The sequence below is a fragment of the Petromyzon marinus genome, chromosome 38 (genome assembly GCF_048934315.1).
Source record: "Petromyzon marinus isolate PM22_M1 ecotype Great Lakes invasive population chromosome 38, UKy_Petmar_22M1.pri1.0, whole genome shotgun sequence".
NCBI classification, from domain to species: Eukaryota; Metazoa; Chordata; class Hyperoartia; order Petromyzontiformes; family Petromyzontidae; genus Petromyzon; species Petromyzon marinus.
The window spans coordinates 10,376,730-10,390,607 of NC_133704.1; the positions used below are offsets into that span (position 1 = coordinate 10,376,730).

General features: G+C 49.9%; 1 protein-coding gene across 1 annotated transcript in view; it reads left to right on the forward strand.

Moving 5' to 3' along the window:
* The window catches only part of LOC116950310 (small G protein signaling modulator 2-like), a 171,520-nt gene that overhangs the window by 119,832 nt on the left and 37,810 nt on the right, over positions 1-13,878 (forward strand). Inside the window, exons 11-13 of the mRNA XM_076072471.1 lie at positions 470-633; positions 2,224-2,595; positions 6,602-6,959. Coding sequence (XP_075928586.1) covers positions 470-633; positions 2,224-2,595; positions 6,602-6,959 — 894 coding nt within the window. The remainder of the gene's footprint in view (positions 1-469; positions 634-2,223; positions 2,596-6,601; positions 6,960-13,878) is intronic.

Consider the following 13,878-nt stretch of genomic DNA (forward strand, 5'->3'; position numbering starts at 1 on the left):
TCCAAATACACACGTGGGATTTCTCTAACCGCCGTGGTTACCTAACACGTGCACGGCACCGCATTGGGTGTTTGTCGCGCGTCCTAATGTAGGGGTATTGAGGGGGTCACCGAGCCTCTCCTGAATAAATAATGTGAATGTGTGCCAATGTGTGTGTGTTTAAGAACTGGAGAGCAACATCGCAGCGCTTCACACAATCCCATCCAACCGAGGTTCAATGCCTATCCATGTACAGCATCGAAATCCGGTGAAATTCTAACCCATCCTGGTCCTAACCTTGGCCAACTCAACCTGAAATGAGTGCCAGGCGTGCCTCGTTAAAATCAAAAGCAGCTGGGTGCGGTGCTGGCACCACCACCACCAACTCCGTGCACCATTCCGGCCTTAATAGGTGCTCGCTAACAGCCTCGACGGTCTCTAAGACTTGCGTGGGGGTGACGGGGGGGGGTGGGGCGTTGTGTCGGTGCAGCGGAGAGCGGAGGCACCCTGGTGCTGGTGAGCCAGGATGGCATCCAGCGACCTCCCATCCACTTCCCCCGCGGGGGGCACCTCCTCTCCTTCCTGTCGTGCCTGGAGAGCGGCTTGGCCCCACGCGGGCAACTCGACCCTCCCCTGTGTACACACATGAGCACGGTACCCACACACACACACAGCACGGTTACCCACACACACACACACAGCACGGTTACCCACACACACACACACACAGCATGGTACCCACACACACACAGCACGGTTACCCACACACACACAGCACGGATACCCACACACACACACAGCACGGTTACCCACACACACACACAGCACGGTTACCCACACACACACACACAGCACGGTTACCCACACACACACACACAGCACGGTTACCCACACACACACACAGCACGGTACCCACACACACACAGCACGGTTACCCACACACACACACAGCACGGTACCCACACACACACAGCACGGTTACCCACACACACACAGCACGGTTACACACACACACAGCACGGTTACCCACACACAGCACGGTTACCCACACACAGCACGGTTACCCACATACACACAGCACGGTTACCCACACACACAGCACGGTTACCCACACACACACAGCACGGTTACCCACACACACACACACAGCACGGTTACCCACACACACACAGCACGGTTACCCACACACACACACAGCACGGTTACCCACACACACACACAGCACGGTTACCCACACACACAGCACGGTTACCCACACACACACAGCACGGTTACCCACACACAGCACGGTTACCCACACACACAGCACGGTTACACACACACAGCACGGTTACCCACATACACACAGCACGGTTACCCACACACACACAGCACGGTTACACACACACACAGCACGGTTACCCACACACACACTGCACGGCTACCCACATACACACAGCACGGTTACTCACACACACAGCACGGTTACACACACACACAGCACGGTTACACACACACAGCACGGTTACCCACATACACACAGCACGGTTACCCACATACACACAGCACGGTTACCCACATACACACAGCACGGTTACCCACACACACACACACAGCACGGTTACCCACACACACACACAGCACGGTTACCCACACACACACAGCACGGTTACCCACACACACACACAGCACGGTACCTATACACACACAGCACGGTTACCCACACACACACAGCACGGTTACCCACACACAGCACGGTCACCCACACACACACACACAGCACGGTTACCCACACACACACACAGCACGGTTATCCACACACACACACACAGTACTGTTACCCACACACACACAGCACGGTACCTATACACACACAGCACGGTTACCCACACACACACAGCACGGTTACACACACCTACTCACAGCACGGTTACACACACCTACTCACAGCACGGTACCTATACACGAACGCACACAGCATGATACGCACACCGGACAGTACATACATACAGCAGAACCCAATTACATGTTTGTGCAGTCATTGGTGACCGGACCATCGACTCGCTGCACTTGAGAACCCGGTTCCATCACAGGCACCCGGTTTCATCACGGGCGGCCGCCTGGATTCGAGACCCAGAATGTCGTCGGCGCCAGCTCGGCGCTTTGATATCCGAGCCCGCTCCGAGCCATCTGCGATGTCGAGGACGACGAATTCTCCCGTTCGGCGCGTGGCTCCCACCCCCGCGTCTCTCGCCCTCGTCCCAGGGCGCCGTGTTCCCGCCGCTGCGCAAGCGGCTCGGCAGGTCACACGCGAGCGAGGAGGACCCCTCGCCGTGCCCCCTCGACGGTGCCGCCGTGGCCGCGGGGGTCGCTTCCCACGACGGGGTCCCCGGCCACGGGGACAACGGGGCCCTCGCGCCCACGCTCGCCGACGACGGCGGCGGCGGAGGAGGAGGAGGTGGGGAAGAGGATGAGGGGGCCGACGGCAACGTGGAGGACGAGGCGGGGTCGGCCGGCACCGACTACGTGTTCCGCATCATTTACCCCGGATACCGCAACGACTTCAGTAAGACGCGTCGCATCCCGGGCACGCGGCCCCCGGGACGAGCGAGATTTGACCCGATGACCCCGTACGGGTGACGCCACTGGTACGGATTCACCCTCACTTGGCAGACTGGGGGTGTGGGCAAACAATAGGGTTTAGCACCGCCCCCCCCACCCCCCCCCCCCACAACATGAAATCGCAGAGCACAGGGAGTATGTATTTTGTGTGTATTTTGTTTACACGTAAATCACACTATTAGTATATTCAAATCTTCTTTCTGTGTAAGCGCTTGACATTAAATATAATGTACTCCACACGATAGTACCTAACATACACGGCATATAGCTCGGTGGAGTGATGCTGTAGCCGAGGGGGTAGATAACTCGGGGGGGGGGGGGGGGGGCCGACACCACGTATGAGACTCGCATAAATTGAAATAATTTGAGCCGATTTAAATTGTCAAATCCGTTTTTTTTCATTGCCTTCCAAAAGGCATTATCTGTTCCGAATCGGTGATACAAACCCAAAACGTTAATGTATTTTATTTTGTTAAATGTTCCATTGCCTTAAAAAAGGTAATAATTGTTCCGAGTAGGCGATGCAAACCCACATCGTCAATGTATGTAACACATCCGCCTGCTGTCCTCTCGCCCAGCTACAGCGGCTCCCACTCACAAACCCATGCAGACTTCAGAATCAGACCATTTATTCACACTGCTGGAGGAATCCGATGAGCTATAAAGCTCTTTTTCACAGATGTCCAGCAGGGGCACGGGGTCAGAACGTTACAACAAAAACAAGCAATACATAAAACCACGCCGGGGGTTACAGCGCTGCGACACGCGCGATGTCACCCTGGCCGTGCCTCCGAGGCCCTACCCCATTTCGTTTTTTGCCCCGCCACTCCACCCCCCGCACCGCCGATTAGCACGGTTGGCCACGTACGGTGCGAAAGAAGTTCAACATGGGTACGCGTACGCACGTACGAAATGGTGGCGCCGCCCATTGGCCATCGGGGGTGAGGTTTTGGACATTTGAAATCGGAGCGCAATGTTCAATTCTTGATTGAAATGTTAAAAGTGTCTCGCCGTTTCCAACGAGCGTGGGACAGCGGTAATCTCCGTGGGTTGCCCCTTCAGCTCGAGTGGAGAGAATTCCCCACGGTGTTATAGCAGGGGCCTGTCCATCCCGAGAAAAAAAAAACACTTGTGATGTACACAAATGTGTTGCTTGTTTGTGATGATTGACCTCTAAAGGAATGGTGATGATGGGCTGCATTGACTTTCGACCAGGAATTGAACTCGCAACCTTACAGCCGTGGGGTGCGTGCTCTGACCCAGCACGATGCGGTTCTGGCAGAGGCACAGGTTGTAGCAGCGTTGTTGTTGTTGTTGTTGTGCCAAGGTGAACATGATGCGGCTTTATAGAAGTGCCAGAACCAATATCATCGTGCTGATCTCCGATGTGTTTTTTGGGGTTACACCGCACGTTATTTGGCACGAGACGCCTGACGTTCCGCCCCGCGTGCTGGGAGCTTCTCGAGGATCCGAAAAGCTCCGTTCGACTGGGGAATCCCGTTCCTGCAGAAGCTCCCCGGCGCGCGGTGCGAAACATCGGACACCACGCAGAGCAGTGCGCCGTGAAACTCGAGGGAGCGGCAGAGTAGCCGCCACGGAACGACCGAGCGCAAAGAAACCCTGCACAGTCGTGATATTAACGCGACGCAGGCTGCCCGGTCGTCGTTACTACTTTTTCTTGTTCGCTCGAAGTGTTTGCGGTCCTCCCAAAATGTCGTCCGGATACTTTTTGCTTTGCACAGCACAGACCACGACAATCTCCACAAACACCTCCATTCACGCTCGGCCGTGTGCAAATGGGGCTCACGAGATTGATGGACCCTTCACGGTTGTTAAGGGCCGTGTAAAGTGAATGTAATCTGCTTCAGTGCATAATCATATCTTCAACCCACCTGAAGGGCCAATCAACATTTGCCTCGGATATAAAGTCATGAATGTTTTTTTTTTCTCCCACTAGGACCCTGATTTTATTAGTATGCAGGACACACCATGACAAAGATAAAGGGACATTTTTTTTGCCATTATCAAAGTATGAAAAATAAAAATAGGTTTTACCCTTTGATCCTGGACAAAGAAAGGTTCCATTATATAGCTGCTCCCCCCCGAGCTATGAATGCTCTGATTACGTGTGACATTGACTTTGTACTGTTCGCCTTTTGGCGTTATTCTCTGGTCTAACAACTGGTGGTGATACTAGGCCATAATGAAGTCTGTCTCTGGTGTAGGCCAATCAATTTCAAAGACAATGTCCATAGATTATAATTATCAGATCACGTTTGTTTGTTTGCATGTTCACCACAAGTACTGTGTGTGGTTAATGCAGTTACTTGATTCCTAGCTAAAGGTTTCTGTTTGGTGTCTGAACATCTCAAAAACACCCGTTTTATTGCCAGAAAGGGGAAAACCTCTTCTTATTTTTCATACAAAAGATGAAAGGATCCAGCTTGCTGTACAATCTGCTTTCACATTGATTTGTGATTCGAGAAAAATAAATCGTGCCCATTAGGTTTGGCCATCTTTTGATAACAAATGTAACGTTTAGTGAAAGAGTAAAAAAAATAAAAAAATCTGCGCACTCATAACACACGTGACAATTGTCAACATACAGCAGCAGTAACGCCACATTTGGTCCCGTGCACATTTTGGAGCAACCGCTGTTAGCGAGTGACCTCTTGAGGTCAGCTTTGCTCACGAGGCGGGTCGTGTGGCCAGCAACTTGCTTAGTCGGCTCTGCCCTCTTAGTGCTGATGTTGACCACTCCGCAAGCGTGTGCTTATTTGAGGCCGAGCCGACCTAAGAGAGACCCGGGACAAGGTCAAATGTCATATGTCACCGACACTGGCGTAGCGTTGATGGCATGGACCCAGACGCGGGAGATGAACTTGGGCCCCAGGACCTGGGCCTCTCTTGTCCACGGTTCCTCGTCCATTTTGCAGCGCCATTTATCAAACTTGTGTTGATGGAATCATTGCAGAGTGCACTAACCCAAAGCGAGACCACTCCACACACACACGCGCGTGCACGCCTACACACAAACACGTGCACAGTCACGTACACACACACACGCATGCACGTGTTCCTTAAGGAAAACGGACAGGCCACGGTGTCGAGTGGGAAGGCTGGTATCCCGCCGGGCAGCCTTCCCGCAACCCGCCACAATCTTATTTGCAGTTTTAAATTCGTCTATTTTTTTGTGTTTCAGCAAGCGAGGGGAAGTTGAACTTTAATCAGAGCGTGCCACTGCACAGAGTCAAAAGCAGTGCTGGCTACGAGCACATCACCCACCTTATACGGCGAATCCCACCAGCGCAAGATGCATCACTGTGCGGTTCAATGCGTCATGCGTGCTGTGGGTAGCGCGGAAAAAATAACGATATTCTGTCACTCCTCCCGCATTCGCCAATCGACGTTGACCAATGTGGTGAGATACATTCAAATAACCCTCGTTGCCTAGATGGTGCGGGGGAGGCCCTCATCCAGCAGTGGATTGACGTATGGCCTCTACATGTACACACGCTGTGGCAAGTATCCAATTCATAATGGTGTTTTTGTTTAATGTTTTAATGAACTTTCGGGCCCTTTATTAATCCACTGCTGAATAAAGACTTTCCCAAGTCACGTCAGTCACGACCATACTTCGCCAGGCTGATCAACGTGGTTTGAAAGAAACGTTATCAAATTATATATCTGACTAAACTGAACTGTATGGACAAGTTAAAAATCCCATGAACTTAATGTTTCAGTGCATCCAAAGCAAACGAGTAGAGTGTCTTTTAAAAATATATCTTAGGTGAAGGAATAGCAGAACACCAACGTCTTATATGCCGTGTTCCCCTTTTACATTTCCACGATAACGATTTCAATTGGATTCAGAGATGTGTTCTGTTGTAGTGAAAAACAACGGGAGAGCTTCGTTACATCGCGTAGCGAATGAGCCGCGTGGCCAAAACCTCAGATCAAACGTCAATTTCCCCCCTGCTCCACATTTTAACCGAGTTTTGTTTGAAACTGTTATGTTTGATTTAATTCTACATCTGACCAGTGTCTCTCTCCTCTTTCCCTATCTCCATCCCCCCTGACCTCTGACCTTGACCCCTTCCACCTCCCCTCCCCCAAACAAAACACAGTCACCATTAACTACCACCACTTATCCAGCAGTTGCATGGGCTCCCAGGCGGAAAGTAGCGATGAGGATGATGAGGATCAGGATGATGATGTGGATGAGAAGGTGTCGGACAGTTGGGGGGCAGCACCAGCCGCTAGGCATGCTGGGAAGAGCGCCCAGGGGCGGCCTGTGCTGGCCAATCGGCTTCTGGCCGCCTTGCTCCCAACTTTGCTCTGGCCGTTCCGACCTGCCCAACACGTGACCCCTAACCCCAGTAACTACCCTTCCTTTTCAACTAAGTTATTTTTTTCGGTGTGCACTGAGCAAGCGTCCTTCTCCTTGGTTCGGTGTTTCGTTTTAATTTGTGTTATTTCTCATATCCTCGTGTCAAACGCAAAGTCGTGGAAGCCAAGTCTCTGTTCAGGGTGATCCTATGCCAGGGCCACAATTTGCTGCATCCAACTTTAAAGTGTTTTTTCATCTCTCTTGTCAAAAAGACATTTTCCAACTGAGAATTTCACACCGATATTTATATAGTCCCTGAACAATACAAACTTTAATTCACCTTCTATATGATATTCTCGGTTCTTTCGGTAAAGTCATGTAGAAGGGAAACAATAAAATGATAAAAATATAAAAGAACCAAGAATATGAATCCCTGCAGTCACGAAAGCTTTAAATCAAAATTCTATATGACAATTTAGTTAATGATATTTGAAAGAAGTGCTCAATCATAGTGATGTATCTTGGTAGTTTCCTTGATTGCCTCTTGTCAATGTGTCCACATAGAGCAACGTTGAGCTGAGCAGGACAGTTTGGAGTATTTTCTCCCTCTCTGTGAACTTCAATACGTTGCTTTAGCTTGGCTGTTAGAGCCTTTGGCATTTACACTGAATCTTAGAAACCCCAAACGTGCTGTGGCAAAGCTTATGATGCATCGACAGCTCTTAGACACCCTGGTTGTGAAAGTATTTGTTTTCATTGTTTGCTATCTATGTATGTTGAACTGCTTTTGCACCGCACGTAGGCAGTCGTGCGGGAAATTAGTTTCTTATTAAACTAATTAGTGGGCGTTGTATTATTATTATTCACACACTCGTGTTCGCGGGCGCATGCCCCCTATCTCCCTTGTGCCACGTCCAGCTGGCACTTAAAATGTTGGAAATTCTCCCCCGATTTTTCTATCGCCTAAATAGTGATCGTGTAAAAGCTACACGTGCGATTGATTTTAGTATCCGCGAGTCACGACGAGAGGTGAGGAGGCAATTTCCATCTGATATAAATCGAGGATACAGTTTTAGATGAACCCCAACCGGGTGTATCATTATCTTTAAATATTATTCATTGTTTTTAATTTGCCTTGTCACTTAGTCATTGCCACACATTTAGACTAGGAAATATATTATCGCATAAAATAGTTCAGTGCTCATAAACTGATGAACATTAGATCATGAGATGAGTTCTCCTATAATCCTCAGTTGGCTCAGCGTATGAATTTCGATACATATTCCTGTCCACGTGGCATTCGTTAGTTTGAAATGTCAGGTTTTATATCTCTTGCAGGGCTTTGATTTTGCCAGCAACAACAACCGAAGTCGATTTTTCAAATATATATGTATATAATCTTCTCGCACCTTTTAGAAGAACCTATGAATTGATACTGTAATTTAAAAGGTGTGATTATTTTTTTGTGGAATGTCAAGACATTTATTTAACCTGATCATTTAAAGTTGGATGGCACGGCGTCTCAAAAGGACGGTGTATTAAGCATGCCTCTGCGACATGTCCACGATGCAGGCCCTGCACATTAAACACAACCCCCAGTCATTTATAACTCATACGAACCACGTATGTAGGCAACGTTCCCAACAATACGACGTGAAATACTCTGCGCATGCCTTGCCCTGCATGGTGCATCGTATCTGGATCGCTATGCAGGCACCTGCATAATCCGCGCTGTTCAATACACCAGGCCTTTAATGTTCATTGCACCTTGGAACAGAGCAATGGTTTATTGCAATGGTCTTCCGACAGGTTCGTTTGAACCCTTCCACCTGTGAGAGCAGTAAAAATTCCCAACGCTGGGAGGCGTAACCCCGTGCGCGCTTCTAACACTGGAATTGCCCAACGGAGAAATATACCAGAGTGCACTCGCTGTGCGATCTGATCTCGAGTATTTTGAGTTCAAATTTCGTGCCGATTTCATCTCGCATTGAATGCCATGATATCCACGAAGGCAGTGCGTGTGACAGAACAGTGCCAGGTTCCCCGCCCGCATCGTGAGAATAATGTGCATTGCGTTGGGCCAAAGTTTGAATGTGCCGCCCAGGTGAATCTGTGGCACCTTCCGTAAAAGCCGAATTGCTCCGAGAGACGCGGTGAGAGACAGACTCTCTTTGCGACAACATTCTCACGCAAATGGGCACATTATTCTCTCGCTTAATTTCGGTAACATATGCATGAAGACCGAAGCGGGGAAACAACCCCCCACTGTGTCGACAGCACCACCAGCAGCAACATTTGCCCATGAGATGCGAGCGAGTCGCAGGTGAAAGGGGGGGTCCGTTTTTTTTGTCGCTGCTGCAAAACTCTGACAAAACTCGCGGCTGCGCGTGTCCCTCCGCTTGCAGCTGTTGCAGGCAGGCAATTTTGACGCATCGCTCTGCAGTCTGCCAATGCACAACCCTCCCTCCACCCCACGTGTGTTCCCTGTGCTGTTGCTGTTGCTGCTTCAGTCGACAGCGTCTGACTGGACCATTCCATTTCAAGTTTCGATACAGATGAAAGCTGACCCTTCTCCTGAGTCACAAACAGAGAAGTCCTCCTACGTTAGACTCATTTGGTCATCGCCTTCCTTTAACGTTTCTGCATTCAAAAATATATATTTATCAACCTATTGCCAAAAGCTAGGTTTTTTGCCATCAGGATATTATTAATTTGTATTATTCGCGTACTAAATCGAGGGGTATATTGTGATATACATCTACAGGAACGTGTTCCTACCAAGGCAGTTACGTGTAGCGGCTCTTGCAGATTCTCTCGTTCAAAAAAAGAACAACGTACGCCACGTGGAAAGGTGCTAATCTTAAAATGTTTACGCTCCTCAAGTCCCGGAGTAGAGGCGCCTATGTTATTACACGACCACTCTGTCACACCTTCATGTGACCCCATTCCCCCTCTGCCGGTGCTTCCATTAATCCGAGGAAGCACCGTGGTGCAGGCTGTCCCCCACACAGCGATGTAGCTCAGTGTGACTGGTTGTAATTAAGGTGGAATCGATGAGCCGTCACAGCCCCAGTAATTGGTCAATTCGCATTCTCTCCGTTGGTACGTAAACGTGGGAGAGACGAGCGACAGTGCCCCGCGCCGTCCGTTGATTTGTAAACCGAAGGCGCTGCAGATATGAATATCTGAGGGGTAGTTGGCTCAACGCATGAAATGATCAACTATTTAAATATATAGAGAGAAAAATACACAAACGTTTACATTTTTGATACAGTTCAGATATTGTATACAGAAGAGTGGAGTCTCAGTAGCTGACGAATATGACAAAGGTAAACAAGAAAATTGGACAGCTTTTCATTTTGCATTGCGTCTTCGAACAATGCACCACTCCAAAATTCAGCTGACCAACTCGTGGCTTTACCAACAGCGCTTTGTTTTCATCGTTATAGCATTTCAGGTTTTGTTTTTAAGCTAAAACAACAAAAATTAGCCCCACCCATTGCATGCATTTTAAAATGAAACACAACATTGCAACAGAGCGGATCGTTTCAGGACGGACACGTGTGCACGCGTGTATATTTGACTCAGAACGAGCGGCTGACATCGAATCCGCCATCCCTTCCCCCCGGTTTTTTTGTTTTTTTTTTGCGCAGCTATCGTTGTTCCTCAATTCGAGGTGCGCGCACTGAGGTTGTGCGAGCTAAACTTGGCACGCGTTGCTCCCCCTCGCCCCCAACTGCGCGGTCGGTTTGCGATTTTGAATTGACAAGCGACGTAGACGCCTTTGTTTTGCGTTGTGCGCAAAACACCGGATGGGTGGCAAGCTATTCCCGACTCTTCTTCATTCGCTGGGCTTCACTTTTTTTGTACAATCGCGAGTCGACATTTAAAACCCTGAGGCTTGATGTAACTAGTGTTTCTATATATATGCATCCTGTTGTGTCTGCAAACTGCCCTGCACGTGTTCATGAAATGTATTCAGTGCATCGCTGCCTTTGGCGATGAAGGTGCCGGGGTTGTGCTTCAGACACAAACGTTCTGGATTATTTTTTATTGCTCTACAACCCCCAACTGTTGATAACGGTGAAAATGTATAGTCATCTTGGCTTGCTTAAGAAAACTGTGAGTCTCTTCGTTGGAGGAACTTGATTTGGGGAATTAATTGGCCAGTTTCATTAATGGGGTTTGGCACGTGGGGAGAAACCTGGGGCACTCGAATAAAAGCCACACACACGAGGGGATAACGCTCAGAAGCTCCGCACAGATTGATTTTTATTTAATCCATTGCTCTGCTGCCTTCTCCCGGCCGCCTGGCAGTATGTATCATAACTTGTCGTTGTGTGGGAGGATTTTTTGTAGTTTTGGTTAAAGCATGCTTCCAAAACGTCTATTTCTAATTTTATGTAAACTGAGATGACACGATATATATATATGGAGTTGTCTCTACTCGTGGCCACACAAGCAGATATACGCTAGCCATCTCGGATCTGCCTGCATTGATAAACAGCAGTAACCAGCAACATAACAAGGCAGCTCAGAGCTTGGGCCATTTTTAGGTTTTTATACTGTATTTATATTTTTAATTGCATGGAAAATACGTTTCTAGTATTTGGGCTCCGTATGGTGTGAAGAAAGTTCAACATACGTACATAACAGAGCATCCTACTTTTAAGATAGTTTGTTTATTTTTGGAGGACAGCCGATAACCGAGACAGGCATTGACATCGTCTCCACCAGTTTGGTGACCCAAGGGGAAAGGAAGACCCTACTACGATACCATTTGGTGTTAGACTTCCAGGGCAGCCTTAGGTGTCACGTGTCTACTGGGCAGCAGCTGCCGGGTCTTAGAGAGAGGGTAAGGGAAAGGCATTGGCGAGGTCTCGTGGGATCAACAGTGTTGGCCATTGTGCAACCTTGATTGTTCAAACGCAACCCTTACACTAACAGCAATGCGGTGTCCTTATGAAGGGAATTTCCCCACACACAGTGCCCCCCCCCCCCCCCCGTCTGTTTCAGCCAACCAAGGTTGCTGCGGTCCTCAATTCCCTTTACCCGTTGGTACATTTCCAAACAAACCCCTGTCAGTCGGTTACATCAAGCCTGCAGTCGTTTTGAAAGTCTCTGCAACTTGCCGCTCGGAACGTGGGCAAAGATCGGCGTTTTGCTCCTCCGTACGAAGCGTGCGCCAACACGCGCCCCCGCTCCGCCCCCCCCCCCCCTACCACCCCACTCCCCACCTGCCTGTCGCCTTTCAAATCATCGTCTCTCATTTCCCAAAATTCCTTTCCAAGCTGGGATAGGGATCTTGCGATCGCTGCTCGTCAACAGGGCAGGGTAGTCCTGCGGGTGGCGGCGGCGGCGGGGGATGACCGCGTTTCCGTAAGAGGGTGACAAGCAACACCCACTGCCACCGACCCCCCCCCCCCAACCCCCCAAACTTCTAAGATCAACTGCCACTCCAAGTTGACAAACGACACAGCAGCCAACGAGGCCCAAATGTAATCTGAAAAAGCTGTTCTTATTTTAATGCAGGTGATAATTTAAGAGGATGAACGTCAACTCGTAATGCGCCGCACGGCACTCGCTCGCACTCTCGTGGGGGGAGAGGGAGAGAGAGACAACGACTTGGTATGCGCGAGGAACCACAGGCCAAGCGGAAGGCAACCGCGCGATGAGCCGTTGCCCACAATTGCCCAAGTTCTGCGGTCCTCTCTATATTAAAGAGTTATCGGCCAAAAATACAGCACGTGTGCAACGTTACTGCAAAGGTTCCCGTGTTTGATTCTCCTAAAAAAAAATAAAAAAAACTGTTTGCTAATTAACACTGTCAAAGAGCCCTGTGGGTGCGTTCTAGGGTTGTGCCGTGCGTGGCTCGGTACGATGCCTGGCGTTTCAACTCGCAAAGAAGCGCCCAGCCCGGGGAGTAAAAGTTCGGGTCGTCGCGCCGAATAACGCGCGGTTACAGCCCGAAAACACATCAGCATTGTGTGGCACAACAGCGAAAATCTACGCAACAACGTCAAATCCTTATTTGAGACCTTAGTTGCACGCGCGCAATGAACGTGAGTGTTCCGCGAGCGAGCCCTTTTGCGTACAGCGCTCAATATTTTCAATATTTGATATCCAACTTTTTTTTTTAATTTCGACAAGCGTAACTTGAGCAGAAACGATCACCATGCTCATTGTTCATGCAGTTATATGCCGGACAAAATCTCTCCACCACCCCCCCCCCCCCCCCCCCGTCCTCATTTTGAAGTTCCCATCGACGTGCTCCTGAGTGCCAACAATGAGCGGCAGCACAGTTGGAGTCATGCTCTCTCTCTTAGTCATGATTATGCCACCACCCCCCCCCCCCCTCTCACAACATTGTACCAATTAACCTATCCGATGGCGTTCTCTCCCACGGCTAGGCACCGATAACCTAATGTGTGTCTAACGTAGGCCGACAACTTTTAAATAGGTCCGACACTCGTCAGATGTATTTTTTCTTAGCACACATCAGTATTTACGCACGACAGCTCCGCTTAGCCTTAGCAGGCAACCCCCTTTGCTTGTCGCCGCAGGGGCAGAAGGGCCAGAAGCCGAATTTGACGCAAGGGGGTGACCGCAAATGCAAACGCCGTTGCGCGGGAGGACGCTTCTCTGGGCCTCGTGCTGCGAAGACGCTCCTGCCATCGTTGGCATGATTATAGTGGGGAGCTCATTGTTGACACGGCCTTGGGGTGGCGGGGGGCCCTCAGAGAATGGGGGCGCGTGGTGGGGGGTCGAAGTGGCGGGTGGTGCTTGCCTCTCTCTTCCTGTTTCCGCTGCCCTGTCTGGCGTGGTGGCCGTCTGCTCCATCCCTAACCCAGCTGTGTTGGGCTTTTTTTTCTGTCGGCACTGGCTTTCGGTTACACACGACAACGAAGGTTAAGTGTTGGGGCTCACCGTGGAAGACACAAGGCTCGCCCGCCTGGGTAGGCGGCGCC